At 41.1% G+C, this 18,823-nt stretch overlaps 1 protein-coding gene and 1 long non-coding RNA gene across 2 annotated transcripts in view; one reads left to right on the forward strand and one right to left on the reverse strand.

The window, feature by feature from the left end:
- Positions 1–18,823, reverse strand: part of idh1 (isocitrate dehydrogenase (NADP(+)) 1) — a 36,770-nt gene that overhangs the window by 12,973 nt on the left and 4,974 nt on the right. The window contains exons 3-7 of the mRNA XM_042066253.1: positions 13,892–14,183; positions 12,254–12,356; positions 5,713–5,890; positions 338–489; positions 96–236 (exon numbers count right to left, since the gene is read on the reverse strand). Coding sequence (XP_041922187.1) covers positions 96–236; positions 338–489; positions 5,713–5,890; positions 12,254–12,356; positions 13,892–14,183 — 866 coding nt within the window. The remainder of the gene's footprint in view (positions 1–95; positions 237–337; positions 490–5,712; positions 5,891–12,253; positions 12,357–13,891; positions 14,184–18,823) is intronic.
- The window catches only part of LOC121685738, a 28,986-nt gene that overhangs the window by 2,015 nt on the left and 8,148 nt on the right, over positions 1–18,823 (forward strand). Inside the window, exon 2 of the long non-coding RNA XR_006023424.1 lies at positions 1,776–1,862. This is a non-coding gene — a long non-coding RNA (uncharacterized LOC121685738). The remainder of the gene's footprint in view (positions 1–1,775; positions 1,863–18,823) is intronic.

The following is an 18,823-nucleotide window of genomic DNA, read 5'->3' on the forward strand; positions in this document are numbered from 1 at the left end:
TGCAAAACAACACTGATGTTCTGCCACAAAGCACCTTCAGTGAGGCCCTTAGCTAGCTTATTCCATAACCAATGCCTGGAAAGTGTGTCTCTCACCAATGGGATTAGTGGAGGTCTCTTTGCCCTGCTGGTGCTGACGGTAGTGTCGTGTTACTGTTCCATGGGCAGCTTCGGCTTCAACAGTGCGGCCATCGGGACATATCAGGACACTGGTCATCATGCCCAGAGAACCGTAGCCTAAGATCAGGAAGAACAAGAGAGGGATATAAATTGAGTACATAAATGAAACCATATGATGCTAAATGCTTTCAGAAAAGTGAGCATTATTGTTTTCCTACCTTGAGCCACTGAATCTGACTGGACATCTCCGTCATAGTTCTTGCAGGCCCAGATGAAACCACCCTCTGACTTCATTGCTTGTGCCACCATGTCATCTATGAGTCGGTGTTCATACCAGATACCCCTGGCCTCATACTGGGATTTGTACTCACTGTGAAATTGATGAATGACTTGGTCATTTGCAACTAAAGAAACTGACAAAACTGCACACATGCACAAAACAATTTAGTTGGAAATGGCATAGCTGAATTGATAATAAATAATCAGAACTGGTCAGGGTCATCGCATTCAGGAATCAATAACCAGAACTGAAATTTAAAACATATATTCAAAAATTCAGAAATCATTTAAAAGTTGGTTCTTCTGAACAATCCTTAAAGGACAAGTCCGGCACAAAATGAACATAGGGGTCACTGAGTGGCAAAAACGTAATATTACGTTTTTCCTTCCCATGCGTTGAGTGCCAAAAACGTAATATTATGTTTTTAGCTTTTTTTTTAAATTACGAAACTAGACACTCTAACACACCTTATATGTGATTTTGGGAACTCTGTGGTGAATGGAAGTTAAATATATGACGATCGAAAACTCATGAAAACGCACAATCTGGACATTTTTATCTGGACATTTTATCAAAACTCGGTTGCCGCTTTGGGTCGAATCAGTGACGCATGCACGTCATCTCAAAACCAGGCCATATTCGTGGGTCTATCACTAGGTGGCAGTCTCGCCAGGTCTCGCTGATCACTTCCCGGAAAGTTTATAGGCAACACTTCATATTTCATGAAAGACGTTATAGCTCAAAATAGTACCACACTTCAACGGTAACATAATGTGGGTCCCTACATGTAAACCGAAGCATTGTGAACTTTGTAAGTGTACAGACAGTTTATTATAAAAGATATAGTTTAGCAAGACAGTACCGCTCACGTATACAGGCAATGCAGGCGGGCGCCATCTTGGAAAAAGTCACGTGACAGTTCAGCTCACGTTGCACGACATTGGACTGGCTGAATGCATAAGTTGAATGCCGTGCAACGTAAGCTGAACTGTCATGTGTTATAAGCTAATTAGCGGTTTGCAATAAAAGTGGTCTCATTCGATTAGCATGAAAACATGTCCCAGAGAACAGTCGAACTCAACACACATGTTATTAACCCCTAGGTTTATTTTGCGCCGGAATTGTCCTTTAACACAAAAGCCCCTTTATTATTGCAAACACAGACAAGTAGAGATGCACAAATTCGTCATCCATTTTGAGACTCTCCAAAACAACAAATGCTAGCAGTTATTTTAATTAGCTATTCTAGATTGATCTGTGTGTATTACTGTATTAAGGCCTTAGTGTTTAACATTTATGGTATGTATAGAAAACTACAACCTTCTGGGTTCCAATGATTCCAATGATTATGGACTGCAACATCATGATTTTCACAGAAACTTGGCTTAACAGCAAAATACCCCACAACGCCATCAAGCTAGCTGGACGCTGCATTCTCCGTGCTGACAGAACAGCTGACTCCGGTAAGACCAGAGGTGGGGGTTTGTGCATTTATGTTAACAAAACGTGGTGCATGGACACCACCATCACCGAGCGTCACGGCTCAGCTAACCTAGAGTATCTCATGGTTAACTGTAGACCTTTCTATCTGCCCAGAGAGTTTACATCAACTGTAGTAAAAGTAACCTATATACCACCGGATGCTAATGCTAAGCTTGCCATGAAAGAACTGCATTATGCTATCAGTAAACAACAAACTCTGCATCCCAAGACAGCCTTCATTGTCGTGGGTGACCAACCACTCAAATTTAAAAACTGTACTGCCCAAATTTAATCAAAATGCATCATGCCCCACAAGAAGATAATATTTTAGACCATCTCTACACAAACATAGCTGATGCCTACAAAGCCGCTCCCCTCCCCCACCTAGGACACTCAGATCACCTCTCATTGTTTCTACTGCCCAAGTATTCAGCACTCATCAAATGTGTGAAACCAACAGTAAGAACAGTCAAAGTGTGGACAGAGGGAGCTGACTGCACTTCAGCAGCGTTTTGAAAACACTGACTGGAATGTGTTCGCAACTCAGGCCACCCATGACCTCCACACGGACATTGATTCATATGCCTCCTCTGTTTTGGACTGTATCAACTCCAACATCAACAGTGTCACCACCCTCAAACGGATTACGACTTTCCCTAATCAGAAGCCATGGATGAACAGTGAGGTCAGACTTCTGCTGAAGGCACGAGACAACGCATTCAGATCTGGTGATGCTCAATACTATAGCTCATCCAGGGCTAATCTGAAAAGTGGCATCAAAAAGGCCAAGCACAACCACAAGATCAAGATTGAGGATCATTTCAAGAACAACTCTGACCCCCGACACATGTGGCAAGGCATCCAGGCCATCACAGATTACAAACCCCCCACCCCCCCGTCACCGACACCTCCCTGTCTGATGAGCTGAACCACTTCTATGGCCGCTTTGATAGGGACAACAAGGAGGTGGCCATCAAGGCTGTGGTCACCCACGCACCGAGATGACCATACTATTGATCTAGTCTTGTCATACGGCATAAGCATAGAGCAGTTAACAATCTTGCCACAACACCTTAACTGACCACCATCTAATTACTTTTACAATGACATTACAACATGCAGTACGTAATTTAGCTGAATACTACAGGCTTATCTGAAAAAACTAATGCAGACTTTCTAGAAAAAATTTCGCTTACGCCTGCCCCATTCCGGACTCATGTGGTAGGCCTATCAGAAGGCCCTTTCCTTAATCCAGCCAAGGTCGACTTGTTAACTGATAATGTGATGAACTCATTACGCTCAACCCTTGACAAGAAGGAAACCTGACGAATTAACTCCGTTAGCCAAACTTGACACATGTATAAGAAACATAAAGACATGGATGACAAATAATTTCCTGCTTTTGAACTCCGATAAAACAGAAGTCATGGTTTTAGGTCCTAAAAAGACGAGGGATATCCTATCCTCATCACAGGCTACATTTACTGATCTTCGACTATCCTCATCCACAAGTGTTAAAAATCTAGGAGTTACAATTGACCAAGACCTATCACTAAGTAATCACATAACACAGATTACCAAAACTTCATTTTATCACTTAAGGAACATTTCAAAGATAAGGAAGTCTTTATCCTTACCAGACGCTGAGAAATTAATCCATGCTTTTGTCACCTCAAGGATTGATTATTGCAATGCTCTATACGCTGGCTGCAATAACACCTGTCTAAAGAGCCTACAGCTTATACAAAATGCAGCTGCTCGCACACTCACTAGAACTAAAAAATATTAACATATTTCCCCTATCCTGGCATAATAATAATAATAATAATAATAATAATAATAATAATAATAATCTTCCTTCCTCAATTCGACTAGCAGACACCCTCCCTATTTTTAAGTCTAGACTTAAAACATACCTCTTTACTGCCTCCCATAGTTAGGTATGGTGCGGTGTGGAACTTCACCCACCTCAGGGATTTTTGGAATGGACCACCCTGCTGAGTCCTCGTGTGACTGGCACCCCGATGGTGCGATGGTGGTCACTGGCCATACCTGCGCTTAGGGCTGCACGATTATGGCCAAAATGATAATCACGATTATTTTGATCAATATTGAGATCACGATTATTAATTAATTTTAGAGACAAAAATATTTTTTCCCTTAAACATATTGGACTTGCTATCTGGCTCACCCAAATTCTTCCCCTCACATTTACTCCCCAAAATTACAGCAAATATAGATTGACTGCGACATCCAAACAACTTCCAAACAAATTTTTGGAGTGTGCTACTTTGTTAATATTTGGGGAAACGTTAACGGCACAGTAATTACAACAAAGTAATTTTGTTGTAGAAAATTAATTTCTTTAGAAATACTGTTAATTTGATGTTTTTTAATTCATTTATAAATGGTGCACTGCACTTTAAGACCCTTTGCCAGCTCCACTCAAATAGTTGCAATTGCGCTCTCTCCCTGTTGTGCTCAAATGCGTTCCCAATTAAATGGAGTAGCATAAGGTAGTTAGATCTGCTGCAATGGAGATGCTATGTATCTCGATGTAACAAGCTGTTTTGACATTGACAACGTTCATTGTCACAACAACGTGACATTGACAATTGTAAACGTTCTTTAGGAAGAGTGTAAAGCAGTTTGCAGTAGCCTAAAGTTAACCACAATGTCGTCTGTCGCTGGAAAAAAAAATAGCGAGCGGCCTATGATAACCTAATTAAATGCTTGGCAGGCCGGATTAAAGTGTGACGGGCCGGATCTATGATAAATAAATGCTCGGCGGGCCGGATTAAAGTGCGTGGCGGGCCGCAGTTTGGATGCCCCTGGTTTAGTCATTCGTTGATATGTAAAACACTGACGTGTAGGCTACATTTTCATTATTGTTCACTCGTTTTCAGTAGGCTGTGTCTTGAAACGCATGCATTGTAGGTTGCACATGTATCTTATAAAATACATGAATATAATTCACGGATCCCGTCGTTAGCTCAACTCTTATTATAGGCTATATCGGAGGAAGTAGCTGTAGAAGTTGTTTTTGATAGCTGTTGAAAACGGCATGGAACTGACAGAGATGTTTTTGTTTATAAATACATAAAAAATAAATATATAAATAAATAAATAAATAAATAAATAAATAACATTATGCTGATACCTTTTGCTTTTCCCAAATACAATGTAGCCTACAGGTGTAAGTGACCTTTCATCAATCCAGTTGCAATGGATGAACTGTGATTAACTGCCCTACTTGTGATTGTTTAGAGATTTTAAAGGTTTTATAACAATGCTACATCTTCTTTGGCTATTCTACAATCTATTCACCTTTTCAGCACCAGTAGGCTACTTTCTGTGCAGCCGCACACACACACTCAGGCATGCCAAACAAGCATACACAAAAGTTTCAAGAGTGGGGGATGGAGTAAAATATGGAGACAAATTGAAGTGTGATTTATTTTCGCGGAACGGATGTACAGGACTGAGCGGCGGTCATATTTTGTACCGCTATGCGGTACATCTAGTTATTATTAGGCTATTGGTCCAAATTAAGCTATAGGCTATACCTAGGTCCTATGAGTCTAAGCCTTAGTTTTAAAAAGGTGTAAATAATTAGTCAAACAGACATTGTGTTGTGGGACTTCTCCCCCCTTCAACCACTTGACTCTTGACTCATTATTTTTCTCAAGATTGCATGATGTCTATGTGAAACCATTGAATGCCATCTACAATTGGTTGCGATCATTATGAACCATTTAAAGAGAATCCATTTTACTGGTGAGCTGATTTCGAGAAATTAAAGCTTTAAGCCATGATGAGGTCTTATCTTACTTCTCATAAATTTCTTGGAATATGTCCTTAAAGCGGCCATCATACTTCTTCAGAATTGTGTTCTTGGTACTGAGGTAAACTGCCATTCCTTTGGTCAGGCCCATCTGGAAGGAACTATGGGCAAAATCATGAATGGACTTGTCTGTGTTGTACATTCCCATTGCAACTCCACCAGTACCTGCAGACATAAACAAAACAAACAAACAAACAAACAAACAAACAAACACACACACACACAATGCTAAATATATATGAATATGCACACAAATCATATACGTTGGTATATCATGAGCTTTAGACCTGGGGTTCTGAAACATTTTAATGGACAGGGAACACAAGGGAGAAACATTTCCAACGTCTCCTTCACAAGTGTAACACTTATTAAAGGGATGATCCGGAGTTAAAACAAGCTGGGGTCTATTTATTGATGATAGCGAGTTCAAACTTTCGTATGGGAGCAAAATGATCAGCGGTTAGCTCCCCAGTGACCTAAATGTGCTCAAGATGCATGAGCTCTTTGAGGCTCAGAGCCATGCTCAAACCAGCTATCCCCTCTATTACTCAAGTGTTTTCCAAGGAATTCAATCTTGGCTTCGGTCACCCAGCTACAGATACATGCGCTGACTATGCCAAGTACAAGATCAGGATTACAGACCCAAACCTTACTGACAAAGAGAAGAGGATGTAATCGGCATAATTCATCTTGCATTGTCGCAGAGCACGCGTTTTTTATGACATGTTAGGCAAGGTTGCTGAAGGTCATGCGACCTTTTGATATGATGCAAAACCTGGTGGACAGGCCTATTATTTACGCCAGATGTATCTGTACTTGTTTGGTGTGGTTGTGCACCATGGGGACAACAGTTACCAGGCAAAAGATAATGTTATCTCTCAGACCGAGTCTTTGGCAGAATTGAGCAGAAGATCAGGAAAATGGACACAATTCTGCTACCACGGGAATACCAAGCCATCCTGCAGCAATTCGGCAACGTTCATGTTTATGGCACAGACTGGGAGGTGTTTGATTGCAGGTCAGCCACAAAAGACTGTGTTAAAGGAGAATTCCGGTGTGATATTGACCTAAAGTGTATTGAAACATGATAACGAGTGTGAACGTATGTCTCATAGCCCATCTCGGCTTGTCCCCTGCACTCCAAAATCTGGCGCTAGTTAGCCGATGCTACCAACAGCTTTTTCAATAGTGGTGCTTCGGCATCGGGCTAGCCATGCAAATAAATCACTGTTTTACACCCATTTACGAGGCTCAATGTATCTCCACACTTCATTGGCAGACTTCTGAGGGCCCTGACATTTAAAACGAGACATTGAGAACTTTGAAAAAGCACTGGTAGTTTATTTACAAAGACGATTTATACAGACAGTATCTTCACGAAGTTTAGCGTTTGCAGCCATCTTGAATTTAGTCACGATAAGTCGAGCAACGAGTAAGAATGAACAGGTATGATAAGGGATCAGATTCCAAAAATAATTCAGTGGAAATGCATGGATTCCAGTTGCTGCTACTGAAAGAAACTGGAATCCATGCATTTCCACTGAATTATTTTTGGAATCCCACAGGAGATTGCAAATAAATCTAACTGATCAAAAGCAGCAGAGACAGCACATTATGACAATCTTTAAATTCACAAAGTCTCCAGTCATTTAACACCTGCTAGAGTTGACTGTAGCTCAGAATGCAATCGGTTGCCATAGGCCATCCTAAAATCCAGCGATAAAAAAAAGCATGAACTCATGAGCGTCTGTCTGCCCTATATGTACTGTATATCCTCTGATTTTAATGTTTACAGATATCTAGGCAATATTTGTAACATTTATTTTGTATTTGGCCTGTTATAAAATCATGTATTGAACAATTTAAACACATTGTGAACCCCAAAGTTGGAGACATGCATAATATAGACATTGCTGCAAATATAAAACCGGATTACTCTGGAATGGCAAACTGTACAGGGGAATGCTTTACACCTTTGTGTCCGGTAAGGTCTGCTGTTTACAGACATCCCAACAGGCAAAAAGTCATTTCAGGGAGGCATCACGCCGCCCCCCCCCCAGTTTGGTCTTTTCATGTAGCCTTGGCAACTAGCCATCTAGTAGACTATAGGCATGAATAATGCACATGAATTGACACTTGTTAAACTCACCTCAACATGTCTTTTGAAATCATTTAACCCGCCATGGGCAATGCTAAAGTCACTGTTACAAACAGTGCAGCGTGCAAGAATAGTATAGATCTCGTAATTATGAGATAACCTGATTTTTTTTTTTTTTGTGATGTTAATGCAATGCGCCACCGTATCAGGGAGCCACTATCAATATGCTGGAGACTCCCGGAAGAGACTGTCTCGTAATTATGAGATAAGGATAGGATCCATGCCGAGGATCTAAACAGCCTTTCAATAAAAGAAAGCACATATTTCCTACTGATTTCCTGCTTTGAATGACTTTCGTACTTTGAGAGATTACAAGGATACAAGGATACAAGGAAGTTTGTCACATGCATATAGTTACTGGAAGTAAGAAATGCAGTGAAATTATGTCTGGTGTCAGCCTATTTGTGCAAAGTGGGGGGGTAAAAAGTGCAGTAGAAGAGGGGTTTAGTAGATTAAGTGGCAAGGGCTGCATAAGAAAGGTGGGGGAGGATTGGAATTGGGGGGGGGGGGGGGGGCACCAACAAGGAGCACCCAAGAGCAACAGGGGCAAGGAAAAACTCCCTTACCAAGGAAGAAACCTTGGGCAGATCCACGGCTCAAGGGGCTAACCCAACTGCCAGGGGTCTTGGTGTGTGTGTTGGGGGGGTGACAGGGGAGATGGGATAGTGTGCTGTGTATGTGGGGAGAGGGTAGTGTGCAATATGTGTGTTGGAGAAGCTTCCTCATGAGACAATGTGCTGTGTATTGGGGGGGGGGGGGGGGGGTGATGAAGATGTGTGTGTGGGCGGGAGGGCAGTGTAGCAGTGACTGTGTGTGTGTGTGGGTAGGTGGGGGCAGTGTGCTGTAAGTATGTAGAGGATGTGTGTTGAAGAAGATCCTGAAGACAATGTGCTGTGTATGTAGGGAGGTGTGCTGTATGATGTATGAGGTGATGACAGTGATGATGTAAGTGTGTGTGTTTTTTGTTTGTGTGTTGGGGATGGGGGTGGGGTGGGGGGGGTGGCAGAAAGGCTAGGCAATCAAGGACATGGGTAGATGGAGGAGAAATCAAAAATAATAAATAAAAAGTTCTATGGAGATGTGCAAAAGTTGGAGAAAGTCAGATATGTATGTGTGTGTGTGTGTGTGTGTGTGTGTGTTTTGACGTGTGATGAAATAAGAAAATAAATAACGTGTGATGAAATAAGGTCTGTAGCATAGGGTGAGGGATGTAAAAGTGCTAAAAGTCTTGTAGGTGTGTGTGTGTGTGTGTGTGTGTGTGTGTGTGGGGGGGGGGGGTCATGAGTGCTGAGGAGTGAATGAGTGCAAAGTCAGTATACTGTAGTGTGAGTTCAGAGTTGGGAAATGTTTGAGAGTGCTGAGGAGTGAATGTGTGCAAAGTCAGTATAGTGTGAGTTCAGATTAACATGTCTTTAAGTAGCATGAAAAATAAGCCTGTCAAATCGCCAACAACCCCAAAGCAAAGAGTAAGCTTCTATAGGCTACTCTTTGCCCAAAGGCAATACAATGTTGCACGTTACAGTCCTAACCAGGAGGTGGAGGTACTACTACGCTTAGGGCTACCTCCACCTAACCAGTAGGTGGAGGTACTACTACGCTTAGGGCTACCTCCATCCACGTTGTCACACGCACGCCTATTGTTTATTTTGTGCAGCTAGGCTACTTGTTCAAGTGGCATTGATGAGTTAAACAGTCACATTTTTCCTACACGTATTATATTGAGAGAAAATAGTCAGTTGTAAACAAAGAACTCTTCTTATGTAACCCTTTCGTAAATGGACTGAAGTTGGATCTACATATCTACTTTTATTGATTATGCTAACCGTTAGCATCTCTATGGGATTTCTCATATACATTAGCCATAAGCTAACACATTAGTTTCTATTCTGTAACTTGAAATGCTAGTCTTCATGATTGCTCTTAAACAAAACATCGAAGGAAATAACTGAGATGTACTCTGTTGGTCTGCATAGTTTTACAGTGAATCCTAAGTAAAGGTTTGAAAGGAACTTCAGCTTCAGACTTTCTCTTGGGAAGCTTAGGTCTTCTCTAATAGACCATGTCATTGCCTCACACAAGTGTACTGGGGGCAGAATTGATATTGATTGTAATTATGAGATACGAGATAATTACCTCATAATTACGAGATAATCTGATTTTTTTTTTGTGATGTGAATGCAATGCGCCACCGTACCTGGACACCCACAAATTAGATAAAATCTCCCGAAATCTAGAGTGAGCGATTAAGAGAGCGCATGCGAGAGCGCGTGTGCATGTGAGTGTAGCACGCACCGCACACGACGGGAGAGAGAGAGAGAGGGGTGGTGCGTGTGTGCCTGAGCGCATCCAAGACAGAGAGCATCCTGATCCTTCTGTGTTTATTCTGATATATGGTTTGTCATGTGTTGAGGGAAAGTTCGTGAAGTATTCCACCAAGATGAATGGGTAGGAAGACGGGCGCAGAATGTTATATGATTAAATTAAAGTTACTTTTCTCGCGAACTGTTTACCACAACAACTAATGACTAACATTGTTTAAAAGCTAAGAAAAAGCTATTTCATGTGATAGATGTGATGTCTGTGATGAGTTGGCTACTTCGCAAGTAGTTCAGCAAAGAATGGGTGAATTTGGACGCACTCTCTTTTTGTGCGCTGTCACTTTCTCCACTGCATAAAAGACTAAATTAATTTGCGCTGTTTCAAGCTTTTTCAAAGTTCTGGGATGAGGGAGATTTCACCCCGAGATTTTTTTTTAAATTCTGGCTTCTAAACAAACCATTTTAACGAAATTTGGGTGGGACAGAAATACCTTTACAGAGCAAGCAGCTCTGGCCATATCGGCTCTGGCTCACATGATGTACGTAAATGCATTATCGCTTTACTACCCAACACGCGAACAAGAAAGAAAAGAAAAAAGAAACCAATGAGCGTATGTCGTGATTTCCAATAGGTCTAGGCCTAGAGAAGAGACAGCTATGGTAACCTAACAATTAGGATTTGCTTACACTGCTGTTTGGTCGTCCTAAACTTTGACGATCCATACTCGCATTAACTGAATCTTATCAACACGAACTGCGATGTTACAAACAGAGTGACTGTAGGATGCAATGCCTAATCTCACTGCCTTCGGCATAACTGCTAACAGTGCGCCTATTACTGTTAAACACCTGAAAAATATTAAGCTGCTGTTTTCTTTTCATGACGAGCACTACGGCTTAAATGATTGAAGACTGAATGGAACGTTGCGTTTTTAAGCGCCAGAACTGCTTATCACGTCGTGACAAAGTTTACACCAATCATCTTCTAATGTATCCTTATGTTGAGATGTCCATTATCTATGCCCTAGGCTATCATTTGTGCGCAAAGCATGTTTCAATTAAGACAGTATACAAGCTATTTTTATTGTTGTAATATTGCAGTAAATGTTGAGAAATGCCAGGACGTGTCTGTGTATTCAGTATAGCACAGCACCTCTGCCATAATTCTCATTAGGCATGGGCTTCTTTTCGTCTATGTACGCCAAACACACCTAAAGTGTTTCTACCCAAAGAGAGCAATTTTCATGTCATCTGACAATAGACCACACTTCCAGACAAAGACACTGTACCATTCAGTAACTCCAGTCATTTACATTGGTAATTAAATGACTGGACAGGCTTTTACCTGGCATGCCCTCTAAATAATCTATTAGCAGTGAGGTCACTTTTGAAGATGGGATGGGATTGAAGACTTGGGATAGATTTATACCGTTTTGAAAAAAATGTGTGGAAAAAAAATTATGTGTGGGTCTAGGTAAAAAAATTGAATTTTCCTGAAAACTATTGAAATGGATTTATAGCGTTTTGGAAAAGAGCTCCTCACATATAAGCCTAACAGCTGTTTTGAGTTAAGGCTATGTCATTTTAATCTGAAAGAAATGTCACATTCCAACCATGCTTAAATTCTGCTCACATGCATATTTATTATAATGTATTATAATACAATATTCAGTACCCCCCCCCCCCCCATCATCCTATTTTTAAAGCAGGCCTACCTGCGGCATGCAATTGGGCTACACGTTTTCTACAGGAATAGCATGTTTGAACGGGCACTGCACTAGTAATAGTAACAATAATCCCTAATGTTTAGACATCTCTGTATTTTAATTTATTAAACCAGTAACCAATTCTTCAGCCAACTGTCCTATATTCTGAAATATAATTGTCTGTTCTGAGTGGTAGTTACTAGGTTGCTACTTGACAGGAATTAGATTTCTACTTGTACTTATATCATGGTATTGTTCATTCCTCCAATACTGAATAATCCGACACAAGAAAATGTCAACCAACATAATCAATTGTGGATTCATCAACATATAGGTATTTGCCTACCTTCAAAATCATGTATAACAAAAGTCACTGGGGGCCCATTCAATGGTGTGTATTTCATCTCAACCTTTCCAGGTCCAGAAACCACAAAGTCTGTTGCTTTGTACTGTAGAAAGAGGTGAAAGTTAAAGGAATACATTAATAACTTCATAAAATACCATGAACAAATCACAGGAGATATCTAGATGTAAACTTCTCGTACTTCTCAAATTAAAAAAAAATAATCTTTATTCATGACATTCTAAAGGCCTTATTGAGCCTAAATTGTGGATGGTATGTTTACTATGTTTACTTCAGAGCACAAGACTTATCATAAAACTAATTTTCTAAACACTGGACAGAAATTGTGGCCTAAAAAATGTTGACAATAGGAAACGTATGTGAGGATTGGTCTGAAGATCATCAGTGCAGTGTACAAACTCTGTGACCTGTGAAAACTTGTAATTGATTTTGGTGTGTTAACGTCACCGTAATTTTATTTGAACCTAGGGCATATGGTTCAAAAGTTACGGACATGGATGGAACTCCAGATTTGACCCACTGCTGGCACTACAGCACTTCAGGTTCAGACATGACACTTGAAATGAATACACATTAAATTAATCGAGTGACCGTCCCCAATCAGTCTAGCAAATGTTACAACTTTTTACCATACGGTGTAAACTCTCAATACAGTGGAAAGAAGATGAATAAATATAGCTGCAAGTAGCAATGAGGGGGTCAAGCAGCCAGCAGGCCCAGAGTTGCCATGGCAACTTGAGGCTATTACATCAGACATATGGTTGTAAGTGTGGGTATCATATCTGCTAGGTACATCATAATGGAATGACATGTCGCCACCTCATTCGTCCAAAGTCAAAAGTAGAATTCCGCGGAGTTACAGCCATACACTATAAAGGTTGAAATGTTACGAGGTTAAGGTCAAGCTTTTATGATATTAACCCTTTGCAGACGGCTCATTCTAAATTCGGTACCCCAATACCGGAGACGTTAAGTCTAATAGCTCCGCCATGCCCCAACCGATTTTCTTAATGGAAACTTCCTTATAAATGTCACATCATAAGCTTTCTGGGGATATGATTGGTTATGGGATTTGTGGCGTGAATTTCTTTTACTACGTGAAGATAAAATCAAGAGTTAATGTCTCCTTCCACTAGAGGAGCAAGCAGCACTATGCTATGATCGTTCATCTTCACATCATCTGAAGGAGAAACAGCTGGATCAACTAAGGTAAAAACAAGTCTTTTATGTTATTATTACTTGTTATCCATGTTATTACTTTATTAAAATCATTTTTAAAAGTTATTTTTGCAGGTAATAACACTGTGTACAGTATGTATGGCCGTAACATAATGCCTGTGTGAGTTAATTTCAGCTGATAATGATAGCTGGCATTTTAGCACACCGTAACCTTTAGTGAACTTATTATTTTTAGTAATTTTTGGGGGGTTACTATATGTCAATCAAGATTAGAGACCTACTAAGACTGACACTTTAAACTCTAGCTTGTCAAACATCTGACATGAATGACAATGACGTTACGTTACCGACGTGAGGACTATGTTGATCACTGATGGTGTAATGTAAGGATTTTATTCATTGCTTTTTTAAAGACGGAGGAGAAAAATAGACCCGTGATACCTGATCACCATGAGCATGTCTACCTATGATGATTGGCTTGATCCAGCCAGGAACTAGCCGTGGGATGTTTTGACAGATGATGGCCTCACGGAACACTGTGCCGCCCAGGATGTTGCGGATAGTGCCATTGGGTGATCGCCACATTTGTTTCAGCTTGAATTCCTCCACACGCTTCTCATCTGGAGTAATGGTGGCACATTTGATGCCCACATTGTATTTCTGAACAGCCTCAGCTGCATCCACGGTCACCTGATCGTTAGTTGCATCACGATTCTCGATTCCCAGGTCATAGCTGCAAATAATGGGTAAGACGGTAACACTTTAGATTAGATCAGGTGATTGTGACAGGTACTGAGGAAGCTACCTAAGGAACACCATCAAATAATAAAAAAAGTGTGATTTCCACAATGAAATGTTGTGTATACATAGTTATGGACCACCAGCAAGTAAAGAAAACATAATTTCAGATTTAATAGCACTTATTATACGGCTCTTCACAATGCTAGTAGAACGCTCTATTGACTTTAAATGGGATTTCCCATCGTTCTACGGTCAAATATATTCATGTAATTACCACTGAATCATATAATTACCGCTGTCAATGGCAACGGGTTTTGTGCTTCTGATTTACGTCTTTCATATCACTCCGGAAGTAGTCTGGTCACTTCTTGTAATGGAACTTCATTCAAACGTTAAAACAGACGGTTGATCAGCTGTGTTCTAAAGAATGTTTGATTTAAGTTCAGTATGTGTTGCGAACTATTTGTTTCTCAGTAAAGCCACAATGAAACGGTAACAAATAAATGTAAAGAGACATATAATGTGCAGTGACGTTGGAAGTGGGGTTGCAGTGCGTGCGGTCGCACCCCCACCCGCGAAGCACACTAAGACACTTGTCATTTTCCTTGTAGACAGGCCCATGGCTACACTAGACAGGCAACTGTGTTCTGTTCCCAGAGCATGCTTTCTCTGTCTATGATCTGCAGGCTTAGGGCCTCCTCGACAAGGAGATTGTCAACCAATGGAAAAACACGTATACCATAGCCCTCATTGCAGCTGTGGCCACATAGTTCACCTGGAACCAATAATCAAGGTAGTATACACCTTTGCCTCTGGCTTAATAAGTCATCAGTGGAGTCACATATACATTCTGACATTACCACCAATGGCAGAGTGTTCTCCTACACTTCCGCATTGGCAGGTAATAAGCCAACAATACAGCACAAGCAGAGCTGGTGCATACATTGTGACACAAAGAGAATTATCAGCGGATTGAGGCTTCACGTCCACATTTACACTGGCAAATGGCAGGTTCCCAATGACCTCTGCTTAAGCAGTGAGTCAGTGGTATTAAGCTGAGTTTGACACAGTGACACCATCAGCAGGACGAGGCTCCCATGTCAGCACAGTGTTTCCCACAGAATTTGATTGCATTTGTGGCGGTAGCATGACTTTGACAACGGGGGGGGGGGGTTAAAATAAAGGTTCATACTTCTCCTTGGGACAAGCACTTTTGAGTCTTGGAAAACACTTTTCCATTTACATCGGGATTTTGCAAACATTCACAGTGTCAGAGTCAATAAAATGAGCCCTGCATGAGTAACGAAATTGACAAGCAGCTATAAGTAAGCATGCTAAACTCGACATCCAAACAGTATTCTAACGTTAGTTGAGATACTGCTTGATTGCATAACTTAACTTAGTCTCCTCAATGTACTATGTTGTGATAAGACCTTAGCAGAGTTAACTTTAAAATCAGCAGTTTTGAACAAATTTGCTCAGCATTGTCACGATGCTAAGCGGATTTAATAACAATTTAGCCCGCCGTCTTCTATGCAATGGTTCTTTATTGATCCCCAGGGGGGGATCAATAAAGTATCTATCTATCTATGTGGCAACAACAATTCTTCACCAATTGTTAATGTTTTGTTAAATGCACATGTAGAGTAGGGTCAACGGGCTCGTTATGAGAGAGAGCGGGACGGGGCAAGGAAAGGCTGCAGCATAAAAAGCGCAGCTCAATGAAAGGATTTTCTCTTATCTTTAATTTAAATAGTACAACATACAAAATTAATGTGTGGCGGCCTGTTTTGATTTCGTAGCACCCTACCACAGATTAGTCAACGTATGGGAAACACTGCTGCATATGGCATTAGAGCCGATAGCGGGTTCCTCGAACGTCTGTTTCAGCAGCAATACAGGCGAAATGTACTACAAAAACTCTACTCTACAGCGACTGGTTGGTTTGCATACACATTCAGCACAAAGTTTTAAGGCTCAATGAACAGTGGTAGCTCGCTGACGCTGGGTTTTCTTCAATTTGTATAGCCAACGATAACATTGGCTAGACAAATTCCCATCGGCCGATTCTAATCCTCAGTGGACAGCGGCAACTTGCTGGCGCAAGACAATTCTCACATGTGTGAAGCTGAGGCTCAGAGCAGGCTACAGACGAACTGTTGACATCCAGATTGTAAAAGCAGGCAAAGCACTGCCTGGAGGCAGATAGAGCTTTAACATGTCTGTGCCATTGTTACCGCAAAGGGAGCCACACTCAGTGGTGTGGGCTCTCGATCACTCAAGAGTGGCTACACCCGAGGCTTCGTATGCCAGAGTGATGGTCTCGACCAGCCAGTGAGGAAGGCTCTGCTTTGATCTTGTACGGCCAGTTGCCTGACCCTTATAGCAGATGAACAGCTTGTCAGTCCTGCGAAAGATCGGTGTATGCACAAAGCGCTCGAAGTAGCCATTTCTCTCCCTGATGAACATTGGGGTATTTCAATTACTCTGCTCTTAACCCTTAAAGGTGTAGGTTTTTGAACGTTCTAAGTTCCGCAACAATTGAAGGTTCTAAAATTCTATGTTGAATTCAATGAACCCAGATATTCTTTAGAACGTTCATTTCTCAACATTCCCGTCACACCAGTGTGACGGTACTCCTTTAAGGGTTAAGGGCTAAGGCCAGTGCCTTGGGCTGGTAAAATGGATTCGCGACCATGTAACACCTGATGTGAAATCCAATGTTCAATCACTCACCCACTTGACCACAGTCAGGGCAAGGACGAGGGCGGTTTTGAGTGATGGTAAATTCAGCTGAATTTCTTCCAGAGGCTCGGAGGGTACACTGGAGAGAGCTTTCGGCAACACCGTAAGGTTCCACGGGAGTATTGTTGTGGTGGTCAGTGGCCAGAGGCAGTAGTCACCTCTTAACCCTTAAAGGAGTACCGTCACACTGGTGTGACGGGAATGTTGAGAAATGAACGTTCTAAAGAATATCTGGGTTCATTGAATTCAACATAGAATTTTAGAACCTTCAATTGTTGCGGAACTTAGAACGTTCAAAAACCTACACCTTTAAGGGTTAAGAGCAGAGTAATTGAAATACCCCAATGTCTTAATTCTGCCTTTGTGAAATACCAGAGGGGTATTTCACAAAGGCAGAATTAAGACATCCAAGATAAGTGATAAAGCGAGGTCTGACATAGCGTTGTCTGGTCATCCTAGCTCAACTCGCTTCACTAATGCCAATCCAGGATGAGTAGGAGCGACTATGTCAAGCCAGGTGTAAGTAATTCAGGATGTGTGCGCCTTCTCGCTTCTGCTCCAAACTGCCCACGGTTGGAATAAAAAAGACGCGGAAAATAGCGTCGTTCACACAAAGTGAACAACCGCTTTTGATATACTGTAGACCAGTGGTTCTCAACCTTTTTTCAGTGATGTACCCCCTGTGAAATATTTTTTCAGCCAAGTACCCCCTAACCAGCGCACAAGAATTACCGCTACACTTCAACCACGACGCCATCGTTTGAGTTTTGACAGTGAATGACAGGTGATGGCGGGTTGCATGTGACAGGTTGGGTCGAACCATCCTGGTATGGGGGTGACTCTGGGTTTTTCAGGATAATGAAATTGAATAGCCTACTGAAATATAAAATTAATTTTATGAACTTATATTTTCCTGAAATATTTATTAAATAATTGTTTTTAAAGTATTTTTGCATGGATTCTACTTTTCAAATATATGTATATTTTAATTTTTCATGTATTAGTACTAGCATTTTATTTTGATATTTAAAGAATTAAAAATATAAAAAGCGTTTTATACAAATTCTTATATTTTGACTTACACCACAGCAAGCTCATAGCTCTACATGCATTTCATGTGTGTAGGGCAGACCGTCATGAATATGGCAATATCATTACCATGATGGAGGGATTCTCTGGGGCTGAGCAATTTACAGACATGTGGTGTGCGCCTTACAGAAATAAGTGCCATTTTTTTTTATTTAGTGATTAAAAATGACCTTTCTGCGACTATCTGTGACAGAACTGATCTGACCTGACTGAACCCGAGTTTGCTTGTTAGCCAATGTGTCTATGGTGTCTGCACCTATGACTCTCTACAACTTTTTACTGCATTGCCATGAACAAAGTAAAGGCAAAGGTGTTTCTTTGTCGAACAAATTGGGATGCAATGTAGGGCTCGAGCCTTGAATTGGATGCCATGCAAGAATTTGCTAGAATCCCAAAACCGGATTATTAACATTCTTTGCCACAGAGAAACACACAATAGCTTTGGATAATAAACATGCTTTGCCACAAAAACAGACAAAAACGTGAGGTAAGTCGAGCTATATGAAGTTATTATTTTGCCGTCACTTCATCTGTTTTATAACCCAGAAGGATGTACTTGGTATCAAATGATAGCTCTGTGTCTCCTCTTTCAGACATGCGTGGCATATCTATGCGATCACAGGTCCGTGAGTAATTCTAACGAGAGTAATAGGTGTGCGGCGTTGTTTTTTGTACATGACGTTATTATTTTGCAGACACTTCGTCTGTTTTCATAAGCCAGAAAGATCGACATACTTGGTACCAATGGATAGCCCGGTGTCTCCTCTTTCATCTGATATGCTTGCCATATCTATGCGT

Source organism: Alosa sapidissima, chromosome 2 (genome assembly GCF_018492685.1).
Source record: "Alosa sapidissima isolate fAloSap1 chromosome 2, fAloSap1.pri, whole genome shotgun sequence".
NCBI classification, from domain to species: Eukaryota; Metazoa; Chordata; class Actinopteri; order Clupeiformes; family Clupeidae; genus Alosa; species Alosa sapidissima.